Source organism: Gadus morhua, chromosome 18 (genome assembly GCF_902167405.1).
Source record: "Gadus morhua chromosome 18, gadMor3.0, whole genome shotgun sequence".
In the NCBI taxonomy this organism is placed as follows: domain Eukaryota; kingdom Metazoa; phylum Chordata; class Actinopteri; order Gadiformes; family Gadidae; genus Gadus; species Gadus morhua.
In genome coordinates this window covers 6,637,952-6,653,928 of record NC_044065.1, presented here as the reverse complement: position 1 = coordinate 6,653,928, position 15,977 = coordinate 6,637,952, and the positions used below count along the sequence as shown (strand labels likewise).

Below are 15,977 nucleotides of genomic sequence, written 5' to 3'. Positions count from 1 at the left end.
TACATTTTCAAACGGTTTGTTTTGTTATAAACGTCAGAGATGTAGTTACGGCACTTTATACTTGATACTGATGAATAATTATGTTAGATTCTTAAAAAGTTTAAATGTTCTAAAATAGGTACAATATTATAACAACGTTAATAAGGTTTGTAAGAAACCAAACCGTCGGTAAACCGGTTGAAAATGAAGCAAGTTATGGTTATTTAAAAAGTACATGTACCACTACCAACACAATGTTATGGGTGAGCAGCTGACTGGCAAGATGTCCGCAAGTGCGGACATTCTAGACGCCGCCGTAAGACAGCTAGTGTTCTATATATCTACGCACGTAGGTGAAGGGTTTTATTTTGAAAACGTTGCGAGATACCACCCAAAGGATGTTTAGAGTAAAGGCGCACGAAGATTTTGTGTGACGGCTGGCTTAACCGCGGATGAACGAATAGCGGCCTGAGACCGGACTCTGTAGAGGCTCATCTAGGGCGTAGGGATTTACACCAGGAAAGTCCTTAGTTCGATCGATATGGTCCGGACCAAAACGCAATGTATATATTTTTTTGTGAGGTTCCTATTCACACTACGGTCAAGTGAGCCGCTCTTCGTTCATCCGCAACCGCGGATGAACGAAAGAGAAAAAAGAGCAGGAAGAGTAAGGCAAGTGTTAGAGTGGCGCGTGTGTGTGTGTGTGTGTGTGTGTGTGTGTGTGTGTGTGTGTGTGTGTGTGTGTGTGTGTGTGTGTGTGTGTGTGTGTGTGTGTGTGTGTGTGTGTGTGTGTGTGTGTGTGTGTGTGTGTGTGTGTGTTTGCGTGGGTGTGCGACGTCAGCGAATGAGTCGACGAATGAGTGAACGAACGCGCGAGTGTCAGTCAAGGAGGAATTAAACGAGTCCGGTTGTGTTTTTCGAGTTACGTGTACTGTTAAATAAAGAACCAAACGCCAAGAATCCGTGCCCGTGTCTTCCGACCTATAAACAGACCGACTGCCGGTTATAGTGAAGGGTGTTACCCCCGAAAGGACATCGGCCCTGGAGGGAACGTCTCCCCTGTGCTCCCCGTCTGAGAGCCAAGGATCATGAAAGGTTTAACACAAGGAAACATTCTTGGAGACATCCAGAGCAACCTGGAGACCGTTGCTCTGAGAAATCGGGTAAATAATATTTAGTCTTCATGTGGAGGGAATTAAAATATAGGCTATTATATTCAGAATTGCAATAAATTACAAAGAATGCTGTCCTGGCTTATCAGACAAAGTAGCCTATGGTTTGTTTCATGTGCCAAAGGGTGAGGATGAGGATGTGAAGCACGCTGTAGGCCACTAGACTGAAATGCATTCATTCATTTTCGGACACACATGCACATAGGGCCTACTTTATTGGTCAGTAGCTTATTGAGTTCCATTCCAGTTTTGGCTTAGTTATCATTTTGGTCACACAATTCGTATGTTATATGAGCATATAACATACTCTCCTACTCCTCTCCTACTGTGTTTTGATCAGGTGTCAACAGTTGGACATTGCTAGTAGGAAGGACATTGCTAGTAATGTGTCTAAGTTTAATACAACTTGTAGATGGGAAGCTAGAGGTTGATGCACACGGATGCATTACTCATAGTAGTTAGTTTCAATAACCAGTTTAAAGGATTCTCGGTTACTACAGATCTCGATATAATGTCCCTTAAATTCATTATATTCCTGGGGGGCCTGCCCGTAAATCCGACAACACATTGATCCGACGTCTCAATGGTCGGAAATATTTCCCATTAGATCGACATGCCACTATGCCGACGGTTCAATGTTCCGAAACCATTGGTCCGTTTGTCCGACTTTTCAAAAAGGATGCGCATTAGGCCGACGGTTCAATATGCCGAATAGGCCTAATAGTTTAATATCTCTCTCTCTCTCTCTCTCTCTCTCTCTCTCTCTCTCTCTCTCTCTCTCTCTCTCTCTCTCTCTCTCTCTCTCTCTCTCTCTCTCTCTCTCTCTCTCTCTCTCTCTCTCTCTCTCTCTCTCTCTCTCTCTCTCTCTCTCTCTCTCTCTCTCTCTCTCTCTCTCTCTCTCTCTCTCTCTCTCTCTCTCTCTCTCTCTCTCTCTCTCTCTCTCTCTCTCCCTCCATATCACATTCACGATGATTCGACACGGTGTTTCAGCCCCATGGACAGAGAGCGTAGGTCTACTCAACACACACACACACACACACACACACACACACACACACACACACACACACACACACACACACACACACACACACACACACGAGACTAAGTAGGCCTACACGGTATGAGGTGTTTGACTAAATAAATAGGCCTACCAGCGAAATTATTTAGGCTAAAAGCCCACTGTAAACACAGTAAACACATATAGGCCCACACACAGCTACTATGGATAACATTTTTATTTGTTTTTCACTCACCGTTTGACTTCTTTACGGGAAAAGTATTAGTCCTTGTATAACGTGCGCTTCATATATTCACCTCTTGTGACCGTTTAAACCCACAGCAATAGTCTGGCTTGGTGAAGTGCACTGCTGGAACTAGCCTACATCGTCTTTTATTTTTGGTTTCATAATCACACATGTGGAATTGCCTCCTTTTTGAAAAGTCGGACAAACGGACCTTCGGTCCAATGGCTTCCGTTTTCGGAACATTGAACGGTCGGCATAGTGGCATGTCGATCTAATGGGAAATATTTCGGACCATTGAGACGTCGGAATTACGGGACCTATTCGGGACGAATGACACAGCATATTTAAAAAATAAACTATTGACCTTAATCTTGTTTTTATGCAACATACCGGACAACATACTAGTGTAGCCTACTAAACTCGCTTCTAAACTTTCTTCTTTTGGACGACTACATTTGCATTAAATGTACTTATTTCCCTGTCCTAAGTCATGTTTAGGGAGTTGAACATCCTTTCATTTATTTTAAACAAAAACTACCACGTCAACCGGTTAACATGACACCTGTTGCGTTTGAAACAAGTGTTTCAATCGTCCCGACAGCGGCTACACTTAAACCTTTTTTACCTCTAAACTTCAAAACTCTGACATTGCACACTTTAGCACAGGTTTATTTATTAATGCATCTGTTGTATAGTCATATTATGGCATGAAACAAAAAACACAACTAGGCTATTTATTACAAAAAAACTACCACAGGAAGGATTTTACTAGGCTACTAACGTTTGAACGGTGGGACGTCATTACACGAATATCCCGGGGATAGTCAGTCTTGCGTGTTGAACGTAGTGACGAAATTTGAAGTAAAAGCCTTGCGTGGTTTGTAGGGCTGTAACGATACACAAATTCAGGATTCGGTTTGTATCACGATTTTTGACCCACGGTTCGATACATCCCACGATTCTTTTAAATTTAAAAAGCATTTTATTTAAACAACAATTAAATACCAATTATCTTAATGTAACATTTGATAACAAATCATTTGGAACACTGAACAGATTTGAACCAAAAGAATACTACTAAAGTATAGCTAAATTAATAAAGAAATAACCAAAGATTGCAGTTGGAGGATGCTTTTTGCTGGTAGGCATAATAGGGCCCCTTTAACTGTTTGGTTGGTTTATTCAAATATCCTTATTAGCGCTTCTTATTAGGCTATGTAGCTTGAATAATGACATAATCAGGCCGTATAGAATGCAACATGTTTAATAGCCTAACTTTCAATAGATGAGGAAAAACATGAACGCCGCAATAACGAGGAGTAGCATATGTGTATGCGCGAGAATGGCAGTGTGCGTATGCGTGTGTGAGTGACGTCAGCGAGTGAGTGGACGAGCGAGGAGAGCGAGCGGTAGCGCGTGTGTCTAGTGAAGAAGCGAACGAGTCCGGTAGAATAAAGTACCCATCCTGTCAATAATCGGTGGCCGCTTCATTCCGACCCATAAGCAGACAAACTGCCAGTCAAATCACACAAAACAATCGAGACAGGATCACACAGGCAATTTTTTTCGCGCTTGGCCCACTCTGGATAAATGCCGTTCATATCGCATATGAGGACTTCGACGGCTGTGGAGAAATGCAATCCTCCGTAGCCACGGAGAGCTGTGATCACAGAGAGGGCATCTCGCCGCATACTTACGGCATCGATAGGAGGGGGCGCTGTCAGCAGACTATTATTTAGACAAATTATTAGCAAATTTCAATCGGACAATTTGACCGAAGAGTTAGAAAGGGCATATCGCGCTTCTGCCTTCTCACACCGCGAGACAGGTTCGTGGCTTTGAGTATCGCGATTTTCGGTTTGATACACGTATCGTTACAGCCCTAGCACTGGTTTGACATCTGGACTAGATTTAGGGCTGCAAAATAATGACAATCTCACATTGTTAATTGGGATTATACATTGTGATTACTTGTTACGTACAGTGTTCTGTATGTCTTATATGTTATACATGGTATAGGCCTACATGTATTGTGTTCTGTTTTGTGTAGTATGTTTGTGTTGTTGTTCTGTCTCCTCCTCCTGTTTTCATTCTCCAAGTTCTCAGATGTGCGCACCTGGTCCCGATCACCAAATCACCACACCTGTTCCAGATCTCCCATCAACCATTCCCCTTTAAATAGTCCTGTGTTTGTTTGTCAGCAGGAAGAGCTTTGGTTTGAGCTGTGGCAGAGCTTTGGTTGAGCTCTGTTTGCTAGTGTTTGCTAGTGTTTGCTAGTGCTTGGTTTCTTTGTTGGTTTATTGTATTGTCTTTAGTGGTTACACGTTTGTTTAAACCTTACTACTTTAGTTGTTAGCAGCCTACTTTAGTTTTGTCTTTGTCTTTGTTAATTCTTTTGTTGTGCACACAGGGTCAATAAGGACAGGTAAGATACCCTGGGGTTTACATATTTCATACACGTAGGTTTACCCGTTGTTAATACCCTAGGTTAGAGTGAGCACCACCCACTGTACTTTTTCGGTGCAAAGCACCTGTCAATGGGGGGTTGGGTTTTGTTATGTTCTTTTCTTTGGTGCCACTGACAGTCCTTGTTGATCCCTGTGTTGCCTTGTTTTGTACATAAACACTTTATCTTGAATACACCTTTTGTCTTGGATTTTGTGTGACTGCACCCTCACTTGCCCAGACCTGTTGCCCTTATGTTGCGTCCTACTCCGAGCCACCAGGGGGGGCGTAACATAAATTGGGGGCTCGTCCGGGATCCTTGATCCTTTTAAGCAACGGGTTTGATGAGTGTTGGTGTGCAGTGCACACGTCAAGTAGGCTGGTAGTGTTGGTTAGGTTGGTAAAGTTTTGGGTAAGGCTATTTGAGGAAAAATGAGTGTGTTTAACCTTGAGGGATTTCTTAGTGATCCTTCTGTGGATCAGATTGATCGCTGCAGGAAAAAAGATTTGTATGCCATTGCGGCACATTTTTCATTTGAAGCATCAGCAGGTCTGCTTAAAGCTGAATTGAAAGAAGCTGTTGTACAGATGTTAGTACACGAAAAAGTGTTTGGTACTGGCAGCGGTGCGACTGCTAGTGAGCCTACTATTTCCCCATCCTTGTCTTCTAGCTCAGAGAAGGAGAGCAGGGAGGAAGTAGTAGTTGAGAGAGGGCTGGTTGAGAGTAGGCCAGTTCCTGTAGATACAGACGCTAATGTGGAGTTTAAGCCTCCTCATACTGTGCCCCGATTCTCTCCATTTTCCTTACCTAGGGTAAGTGATGATGCCCGCCATAGGCTACGCATAGCGCGTTTGCAACTGGAGGCTCAGGAAAAAGATAGAGACGCAGAATACAGTCACAAGTTGGCTATTCGGAAGATGGAGCTAGAGATGGAGGCGGACACCGCCAACCGCAAAATTGAATTGGAGATAGCTGCAGAAAAAGAGGTGAAGCTTAAGCGCCTAGAATTGGAAGCTGCTTCTCTGAGTTTAGCTCAATCACCTGGTCATAGGTCCATACATTCTGGTCCCTCTGCGCCTACGAGAGGTTTTGAGGTGAGCAGAAATGTTGTTTTGGTGCCTCAATTTCGTGAGGCGGAAGTAGATGCCTATTTTACTGCGTTTGAGCGAGTTGCCACCTCACTGAAATGGCCAAAAGAGGTCTGGTCGATACTGCTTCAGTGTAAGCTGACAGGTAAGGCCCAGGAAATTTATGCTGCACTTTCTCTAGAAGAGAGTTTATGCTATGAGAGTATTAAGACAGCTGTGCTTCGTGCCTACGAACTAGTGCCTGAGGCCTATAGACAGAAATTTAGAACTTTTAAAAAAATGTCTGATAAAACCTTTGTTGAGTTCGCCCGTGAGAAGGAGACTTTGTTTAATCGATGGTGCAAGGCAAGCAACGCGGTAGATTTTAACACTCTGTCACAATTGGTTCTCATTGAAGAGTTTAAGAATAGTCTGCCTGATCGTATTGTGACGTATCTCAATGAGCAAAAGGTAGGGACATTAGCGGAGGCTGCTGTGCTTGCCGATGAGTTTGTTTTATCGCACAAACAAACTTTTGTGAGTCCCCGTTATGAGAGTAGGTCTTTTACTCCTGCTGCCTCGGCTAGAAGGCCGTCTAGTCCTCCACGTCCATTGCCACTCCGCTCCACTGAGGAACGAGAGTGTTTCTATTGTCACCAAACAGGTCACGTAAAGAATGACTGTTTTATGTTGAAACGCAAGCTGTCACAGCCAAGCAAACGACCAAAAGAGGTTTTGTTAGTGCGAACGTTGGTGGGTCCAGTGTCCCTAGCCCCGGAGATGGAGGGTGACAATCTGGAACCCTGTTATAAACCGTTCATGTTGGACGGGTTGGTTTCTCTCAGCGCAAATGCGTTGAACCAGTGTCCAGTGCGTATCCTTAGAGATACTGGTGCAGCACAGTCTTTTATCTTATCGGAGGTGTTACCTTTTAGTAATGACTCGTTAAGTGGCTCTAGTGTGCTTGTGCAAGGCATTGAAATGGGGTTTGTGTCTGTGCCTCTCCATGAGATACATTTGTCCTGTGACTTAGCAAATGGAGTGTTTAAAGTGGGTGTGCGCCCGTCTTTGCCTGTTAGAGGCGTCACATTTCTACTAGGGAATGACATCGCTGGTGGCAAAGTGATGCCAGTTTTAGAAGTTCTAGAACGACCTGAGATTTTGCAGCCTGATGTGTTGGCTCAGGACTTCCCTGAAGTGTTCCCTGTGTGTGTGGTCACTCGTGCTCAAGCACGTAGTTTGGGTGAAGCAGTTGTTTTGTCGGATACTCTCTTCGCGACTGAGTTGACCGGCCAGACTGTTTCTCCACCTGTGTTTCCGCAGTCTACTGCTGAGCCGAGTGTCCAGCCTAAGGTTCAATGTGATACTTCCACCAAAGAGACAACTAGGTTGCCTATGATTAGAAGTAATCTGATTGCTGCTCAGAAAGACGACGTGACTTTGGTGAAGTGTTTTGATGCGGCTCTTGCTCCAGAGAGCGCTAAAAATAAAGAAAGTGATTATTTTGTTGAAAATGATCTCTTGATGCGGAGATGGAAATCTCGCGCTGAGTTTAATAATGACTGGACTAATGTCTTTCAAATTGTTGTGCCTACACCGTACCGACAGTCCGTTCTATCTCTGGCTCATGAACATCTCTGGTCTGGTCATCTAGGTATTACAAAAACCTATGACCGAGTGTTGCGACAGTTCTTCTGGCCAGGTTTGAAGCGAGATGTGTCGTTGTTTTGCCGTACATGCCATGTATGTCAGGTCACGGGGAAGCCTAACCAGGTTATAAAGCCTGCGCCTCTTCACCCGGTCCCAGCTATAGGGGAACCGTTTGAGCATGTACTTGTGGATTGTGTTGGCCCTCTGCCAAAAACGAAATCCGGTAACCAGTTCCTGTTGACCATAATGTGTGTAGCTACCCGGTACCCTGAGGCGATCCCTCTTAGGAGCATAACAGCTCAGTCAGTAGTAAAGGCCCTGATCAAGTTCTTTTCTACTTTCGGGCTCCCTAAGATCGTGCAAACCGATCAAGGTACCAACTTCCTTTCGGGTATTTTTGAACAGGTTTTAACATCACTGTCTATATCACACAGAATCTCGAGTGCTTATCACCCGGAGTCACAGGGCGCGCTCGAAAGATGGCATCAGACTTTTAAGTCAGTGTTGCGGAAATATACCATGGAGAGTGGTAGGGAGTGGGATGAAGGAGTCCCTTTGGCTTTATTTGCAGTTAGGGAAATAGTGCAAGAGTCACTAGGATTTAGTCCAGCAGAGCTGGTATTTGGTCACACAGTGAGAGGCCCTTTAAGAATGTTGAGAGACCAGCTAACTGGCGAGAGTTCGCCCACCCAGCGAAACGTTCTGACCTACGTGAGTCGCTTCAGAGAACGACTGCACGAGGCTTGCAGTATCGCTAGGGAAAGTCTCTCTGTTGCACAACAGGGTATGAAGCGGCATTTCGATAAGAAAGCACTTCCGCGGTCTTTTCAAGCAGGTGACTTGGTTTTAGTGTTGCTGCCCATTCCAGGTAGTTCAATGAGTGCACGATTTTCAGGACCGTACACTATTGACAGGAGTTTGAGTGAGACTGATTATGTAGTGAGAACCCCTGATAGAAGGCGGAAAACCAGAGTGTGTCACATTAACATGTTGAAGAAGTACTACACTAGAGGCGACGCTCAGCTTGAGACACGCAGTGCGCCTCTTGTAGCCACTGTTGCGGCTGCGGTGTCAGTAGCTGTGAGCCCTACGGCAGTGAGTGATGAGGATGGCCTGAGTTTGCGCAATGCCCAGCAACAGACCCCTCGGTTGACAAACTCAGAAATGTTGTTAAAACTACCGTCTTTAATGCATCATTTAAGCAGGGAACAGGAAGCTGACCTACTCTGCCTTATCTCTGAGTTCCCCTGTCTGTTTGGAGATGTGCCTACCCGCACTACGGTGTTAGAGCACGACATAGATGTGGGTGAGTCCAGACCGACTAAACAGCACCCATACAGAGTAAATGCCTACAAGAGATCTCTGATGAAGAAAGAGGTTGATTATTTATTGGAACATAATTTAGCACAGCCCAGCTCTAGCCCATGGAGTTCTCCGTGCTTATTAGTTCCAAAGCCTGACGCGACTGTCCGATTCTGTACAGATTATCGGAAGGTAAACAATGTCACTGTGCCAGACTCTTTTCCTATGCCCCGCGTAGATGATTGCGTGGATACCATAGGATCAGCTCGCTTTGTAACAAAGTTAGACCTATTGAAAGGTTATTGGCAAGTTCCCCTTTCACCACGGGCTTCTGCCATCAGTGCTTTTGTGACTCCAGATAATTTTCTACAGTATTGCGTGATGGCTTTCGGGATGCGAAACGCACCGGCCACTTTCCAGAGGTTGGTGAATATTGTGTTTAGTGGTGTGCCTAACTGTACTGCATATTTGGATGATGTGGTAATACACTCGTCAGAGTGGCCTGCTCATGTGGATTCGCTCAGAACCGTGTTTCAACGACTGGCTGATGCGTCTCTGACACTGAACCTCGCGAAATGTGAGTTTGGGAAGGCGACGGTGACCTACTTGGGTAAACAGGTGGGCGGAGGCCAAGTGCGTCCCTTGGAGGCCAAGATCGCAGCTATTACGTCTTTCCCAGTACCCACCACTCGGCGGGAGTTACGCCGATTCTTAGGAATGACAGGTTACTACAGAGGGTTCTGTAGGAACTTCTCTTCTGTTGCAGCCCCAATGACTGACTTGATCAGTCCATTGGTTAAGTTTGTATGGTCAGATCGGTGTCAAATCGCCTTTGAATGCTGCAAAGCGTTATTGTGTAATGCCCCAGTACTGAGTGCTCCTGATTTTGATAAACCGTTTGCCATTGAAGTAGATGCGAGCTGTATTGGTGCTGGTGCAGTTTTAACGCAAATGGATTCTGAGGGTTTGGTCCACCCTGTAGGTTTCTTTTCAAAGAAATTTAATAGTAGCCAAATGCGCTACTCTACAATAGAGCAGGAGACGTTGGCTTTGCTGCTTGCGCTCCAATTTTTCGAGGTTTATGTTGGGTCCAGTGCGGAGCCTGTGGTGATTTACACAGACCACAATCCACTGGTGTTTCTGCATCGCATGCACAACCAAAACCAGCGACTTATGCGTTGGTCTTTGGTTATCACGAATTACAACCTGGTGATCCACCACAAAAAGGGCACCGAGAATGTATTTGCAGCTGCTCTGTCTCGTGTGTAACTATTGTGGGACAGTAGTTACTGGGGGCAATTTTGATTGATTTTGCTTTTTATACTATTAAAGTTGGGTTTACGGGATGGTTTGAGGTATCGTCAGCCATGGGCTGACTCTTTATGGGGGGGAGTGTTACGTACAGTGTTCTGTATGTCTTATATGTTATACATGGTATAGGCCTACATGTATTGTGTTCTGTTTTGTGTAGTATGTTTGTGTTGTTGTTCTGTCTCCTCCTCCTGTTTTCATTCTCCAAGTTCTCAGATGTGCGCACCTGGTCCCGATCACCAAATCACCACACCTGTTCCAGATCTCCCATCAACCATTCCCCTTTAAATAGTCCTGTGTTTGTTTGTCAGCAGGAAGAGCTTTGGTTTGAGCTGTGGCAGAGCTTTGGTTGAGCTCTGTTTGCTAGTGTTTGCTAGTGTTTGCTAGTGTTTGCTAGTGCTTGGTTTCTTTGTTGGTTTATTGTATTGTCTTTAGTGGTTACACGTTTGTTTAAACCTTACTACTTTAGTTGTTAGCAGCCTACTTTAGTTTTGTCTTTGTCTTTGTTAATTCTTTTGTTGTGCACACAGGGTCAATAAGGACAGGTAAGATACCCTGGGGTTTACATATTTCATACACGTAGGTTTACCCGTTGTTAATACCCTAGGTTAGAGTGAGCACCACCCACTGTACTTTTTCGGTGCAAAGCACCTGTCAATGGGGGGTTGGGTTTTGTTATGTTCTTTTCTTTGGTGCCACTGACAGTCCTTGTTGATCCCTGTGTTGCCTTGTTTTGTACATAAACACTTTATATTGAATACACCTTTTGTCTTGGATTTTGTGTGACTGCACCCTCACTTGCCCAGACCTGTTGCCCTTATGTTGCGTCCTACTCCGAGCCACCAGGGGGGGCGTAACAATTATTACTATTCACAGGTTTTCACAGATTATCGATTCAATTCATAACCTGGGGGGCCCACTGTATATAAAACAACTATATTAATAAAGCAATTGCTGAGTTGAAACTGTTTATATATTTTTTACCTTTCAAGATTAGCTTATTGGAGGGGCCAGAATCTTTATTTAACTCCTGATATGGAATCATGATTCCCTATGAAGAAACCTGTAACGTAGGCCTACCGCTTGATCCTCCAGAGACAGAGGGGCCCTGCCAGATCAGCAGAGACCCCAGCTAGGGAGAGAGACGGGGGGCAGCCGCACCACCTGTCTACCCTGGAGAAGCGGAATTCCTGTCCAGGGCGCAATTTGCTTGTGCGTGCTTGTGTTTAGGGCGGGGGCGGGGACACAAAAAAAAAAATTGCACCGGGGCCTATCACCATGATGTTACGCTGCTGCTAAGAGTGTTTTCAGAGTATTGTTTGGTTAAACTTATAACAGTGTTTTCCTTAAATTGAATTTGATCAATTATTCGGTGTAGCAGCGCTTTGCATTTTGCCGACTTCAAGGCTTAACTTTGTACTGCAAAGTAATCTCTTTATTAATAAGATATATATCGCTTCGATGTATTATTCACTATGGTCACCGGGGGGCACTGTGAGGTCAGGGACGCAAGAAAACAGCCAGGAAGGGTGACTGATCCTAACGCGTCAGTCTGACAAGAGCCCAGACTTTTGTGACGACCCATTTTCCTTCCTACTCTAAATGAGAATTAAAAGGCAAAGCATTGCATGTTGGTCGTGTCAATCATTCTGTTTAACATAACGATAATAAAAAAAGCCAACCATGAATCAGAACTACAGTTGAGTGTACAATAAAAGGCATATATACAAATGCATTTTTCGGGAGTGTCCCATCTTTGGTGTCTGCTGCTCCTTTTTAGAGGTCGAGAAGTATGGACAGGCCTCCTGAACTGTGTAGCGGCGGCGGAGACACCGGACCCCAGCCGCGCTCCAGCTCCTCAGGCCCCCTGATGTCGTCGGTAGCGTCGGAGGGATCTCTGACGGAGATGTGGCAGATGCTGGACCGGGACCTCAGCCCCTCGCTGCTCACTGAAGGTACCTGGTGGTCAGACGCTCACCTGGTGCTCTGCTCCTCACCTGGTGCTCGGACGCTCACCTGGTGCTCGGACGCTCATCTGGTGCTCGGTCGCTCACCTGGTGCTCGGTCGCTCACCTGGTGCTCAGACGCTCACCTGTCTGCCCACATCCTTGTTCAATTACTGGTTTTCATTCCAAACATGATTTTCTAATATTTTTCTTATATATATATATATATATAGATACATCTATAGATATAGATGTATCTCTAGATATATTTATAGATACATCTATATACTATATATCTACTTAGATATATCGATATATTGTAGATATTATTGTAAATTATAATTAATATTATATATTCATTATATATCATTTAATATTTATCTGTTTTGTTTCAACATTGCCCCAGCCCGATGTCAAAGGGACATTTTTCATGTTATCAAATTAATCGTTTGTGCCACACACCCCCTCAAAACATTGTGAAAGTAAAGAAGGTCAAGGTATTTTTATTCTGAGATGCCAAATTCCCATGATGGTTGCCTAATGTGTGTGTGGTTGCACCCACCATGTCAGGGTCTAAAAGATGACCTCCTGGGGAACACTTTCCCAACCAGATCAGAACGGGGATTAGTGACAACTGTTTCACGACTCCTGAAAGGAAAAAACCCAACTATTGACCTACTTCTTTAGAGAGGAGCCAATTGGGCTTTGTAGCTGAGCGTCCTCTGGTCTAGAAGAAGCAGGACTGGATTTGGAGTCTGGCTAAAGAGTGGAGCTCCAGCCCAGAATGACTACAGGAAGCCTGGCCCATCTAGCTAGTTAAAAAATATACCCTAACTCCCAACTTTACTATTTATAGGATACAGCAGTATTTCTGTTTTGAGAATCATTAGTAATTACAGATACGTCATTTTATTTATTTATCTCTAAGATCAAGCTGCCAGGTCAACTACAAGGTTGGCGGGTTGGAGCATCGCCAGGTGATAGTTTACTGGTCAGGGTGTTAGGTGTCAGGTGATCTTTGACTAATTGGGGCATTGCTAGGTGATGGTTGATTGGTTGGGCGTGGCCAGGTCATTGTTGGGTGGTTGGGGCGTGGCAAGGTCATTGTTGGGTGGTTGGGGCGTGGCCAGGTCATCGTTGGTTGGTTGGGGCGTGGCCAGGTCATTGTTGGGTGGTTGGGGCGTGGCAAGGTGATAGTGGGCTTGTAAGGGTGTTGTCAGGTAATCTTTGAGCTGGTTGGGGCATCACTAGGTGATCTGTGGCTGGTTGGGGCATCACTAGCTGACCTTGGACTGGTTAGGGCATCACGAGCAGGAGATCTTTGAGCTGGTTGGGGAAGTGCCCAGGATATAGAGGGTTGGTTGGGGGCGTGGTCAAGTGATATGTACTCGCTTGATTCTTGTAATTTCTTGGTTGTATCTTCATGGTTTCATGCACTTATTGTAAGTGGCCTAGGATAAAAGTGTCAGCTTAATGAATGTTATGTAGCAAGGTAAGTCTCGTCTCTGTGATAAAGGGATGCAGGGATGTTGAAGTGCTTTTTAGAGAGGGGAAGCTTCTCACACACTGGTGTCCATTTGATCTCCACTGTAGGTGAAGCAGAGCTGGACAGGCCAGCCTTCCCAGTTCCTGCTGGGCCTGTTGGCTCAGATTCCCAGTTGAGGCTGCAGGGCATCAAGGTGAGGAGCACGAGCGTGGCCCCATTTCCCGACAGGAGCAGGCCCGGGAAAACCACCTCACATCAAGCCAAGACCAGCAAGACGGCTGGAACCACCACCACCAACAGGGCCAGTAGAATAAGGAACTACAACGTCAAAGACTGAAGCTTGGGCTTGGTTGTGTGTTGGTGTTAATCAGCTGGTTAACATGGGTTGAGCGTGACCAAATGGACATTACATGTTAGGCAGCTGACACAGCTTTGGACCTCTGGAAGAATGGCTCGCTGGTCATCTTTTAGTCCAGGAGAGGAAAAAGAATGCCAGCAATCATGCCGCACGGTAATCCTGCCTTTTAATATGTTTCAGGACAAAGTAATGAATGTTTCTTTCTGTAGCTCTGTACGTGTACCAATTGTATTCATTTGAAACTGTAGAATCAAAATGTTTGATTGGCAGAATCAGAAGAGGCTACGAGTACCTTCACTACAGAATAAATACTTAATTACACATGTACAGTGGAAAGCGCACATTATTACATTGAAGTTTTGCAATATTTAGGTGAAGGGATTTTTGACAGCACAATATTTTGATAACACTTATATAGTCATATCGAGACCTTCAGAAATGTTCCTTCTACGTGCCCTTCCCACCAGCTTATTGAGTCTCTTCCTGTCCCTTTCAGAGAAACCAAGATTACAACAGACTACTGAATAAAAAAGCGGGGAGTGCTGTAGTACAAAGTGAAGTTGAAAATATTTTTTAATAAAGCCACATAGACTAAGACATAAAGAAACGTTAATTTGCTTAAATCAAGTGAAGGGGTTTGAACCAAAGTTCAAAACTCTAAATAGAGTAAACAATGTAAACATGCACACCATTTAGGAAAATGTAAATGGTTAGAAACAAATTAAGTGATTGAATGAAAAGCGCAAAGCATTGCTAAAAAATACAGAAATGTAAAATTAATTGAACTGCAGAATCTGAAAGGTCAAATGTATTGCACTTTTTTGTGTGTGTGTGTGTGTGTGTGTGTGTGTGTGTGTGTGTGTGTGTGTGTGTGTGTGTGTGTGTGTGTGTGTGTGTGTGTGTGTGTGTGTGTGTGTGTGTGTGTGTGTGTGTGTGTGTCTTTAAGAGAATAGCGATATAGGAAGGGGATAGGTCTCAAAGTGTGTAGAGAATAAATAGGAAGGAAATAAAGAAGAAAACCTTTGACACATTGGAACAACAGTGGCATAGAAAGTCCTTATCAGTGAAACACACCTCACAAGAACCCCAAACATTTCAACACTCCTTCTATGGGTTCAGAACAGTCTCATTAATAATGAATGCACAGAGAAGGATTCCAAATGTATTTTGTGATTTATATATAAATTACTCTCTTCTCACAAATACTTTTCAATGCACACACAAATGGATATTATCAGTATGTATAAATGTAAAATAAATCCATAAACAAAAATAAGTTTCACAAACACATTTCTGCTCCACAGACAAATGCGTCTTGTTCTAAATAAATGCATAAAGGGAGGCATCCATCAGATGCCTCCCTGGTTTTCAGCCAATCACATGACTGGAGTGACTGGGTTTTTAGATTGGCGGTGCCGTTAAAGTACTATTAATAATCGTTTACTACTTTAGCGGCACCGACAATCCCAAAACCCAGTCGAAACTAGATGGAAAAGGTGTGTAGTTCAAAACGTGACGCAGCTTTTACTACTACGCCACCCAGAGATTGTTTTGTACGAGTCCTATCAAGACCTCTGATAGGACTGCTGGATCCAACAGTGGACACAGAGAGGAACATGCTACAGAAAATGTGTTGGACCGCTGTCCATGTCCTCCCTTCTGCTTTTACATTCACATAAACACACACAGACACACACACACACACACACACACACACACACACACACACACACACACACACACACACACACACACACACACACACGGACACACAAACACAAACACGCCCAAAACCACAAACAGGCACAAAACCACACACACACAACCACAAACACACACACACACACACACACACACACACACACACACACACACACACACACACACACAAGCACACACACACACACACACACACACACACCCCATGTTTGTGTGTGGATCAGAAATGTGTTTGTGAAACTTATTTTTGTTTAGGGATTTATTTTACATTTATACATACCGATATCCATTTGT

General features: G+C 44.3%; 1 protein-coding gene across 2 annotated transcripts; it reads left to right on the top strand.

The window, feature by feature from the left end:
• Positions 1 to 776: 776 nt before the first annotated feature.
• On the top strand, positions 777 to 14,285 carry LOC115531550 (uncharacterized). Of its 2 annotated transcripts, XM_030340898.1 has the most exons (3): positions 777 to 1,142; positions 11,955 to 12,129; positions 13,714 to 14,285. In XM_030340898.1, exons 1-3 carry the CDS (start codon positions 1,068 to 1,070, stop codon positions 13,941 to 13,943), a joined length of 480 nt encoding a protein of 159 aa, XP_030196758.1. In that variant the 5' UTR covers positions 777 to 1,067; the 3' UTR covers positions 13,944 to 14,285. The 2 variants fall into 2 exon arrangements, 1 of the variants encoding a protein (XP_030196758.1); XR_003973907.1 differs by lacking the exon at positions 777 to 1,142 and having other exon boundaries at positions 5,048 to 12,129.
• Positions 14,286 to 15,977: the final 1,692 nt, after the last annotated feature.

Excerpts from the sequence above, each read along its gene's own strand:
- LOC115531550 (XM_030340898.1), top strand. The coding sequence starts at position 1,068 with ATGAAAGGTTTAACACAAGGAAACATTCTTGGAGACATCCAGAGCAAC. Across the intron at positions 1,143-11,954 it reads CCGTTGCTCTGAGAAATCGG|AGGTCGAGAAGTATGGACAG; the intron begins GTAAATAATATT and ends GCTCCTTTTTAG. Across the intron at positions 12,130-13,713 it reads CCCCTCGCTGCTCACTGAAG|GTGAAGCAGAGCTGGACAGG; the intron begins GTACCTGGTGGT and ends TCTCCACTGTAG.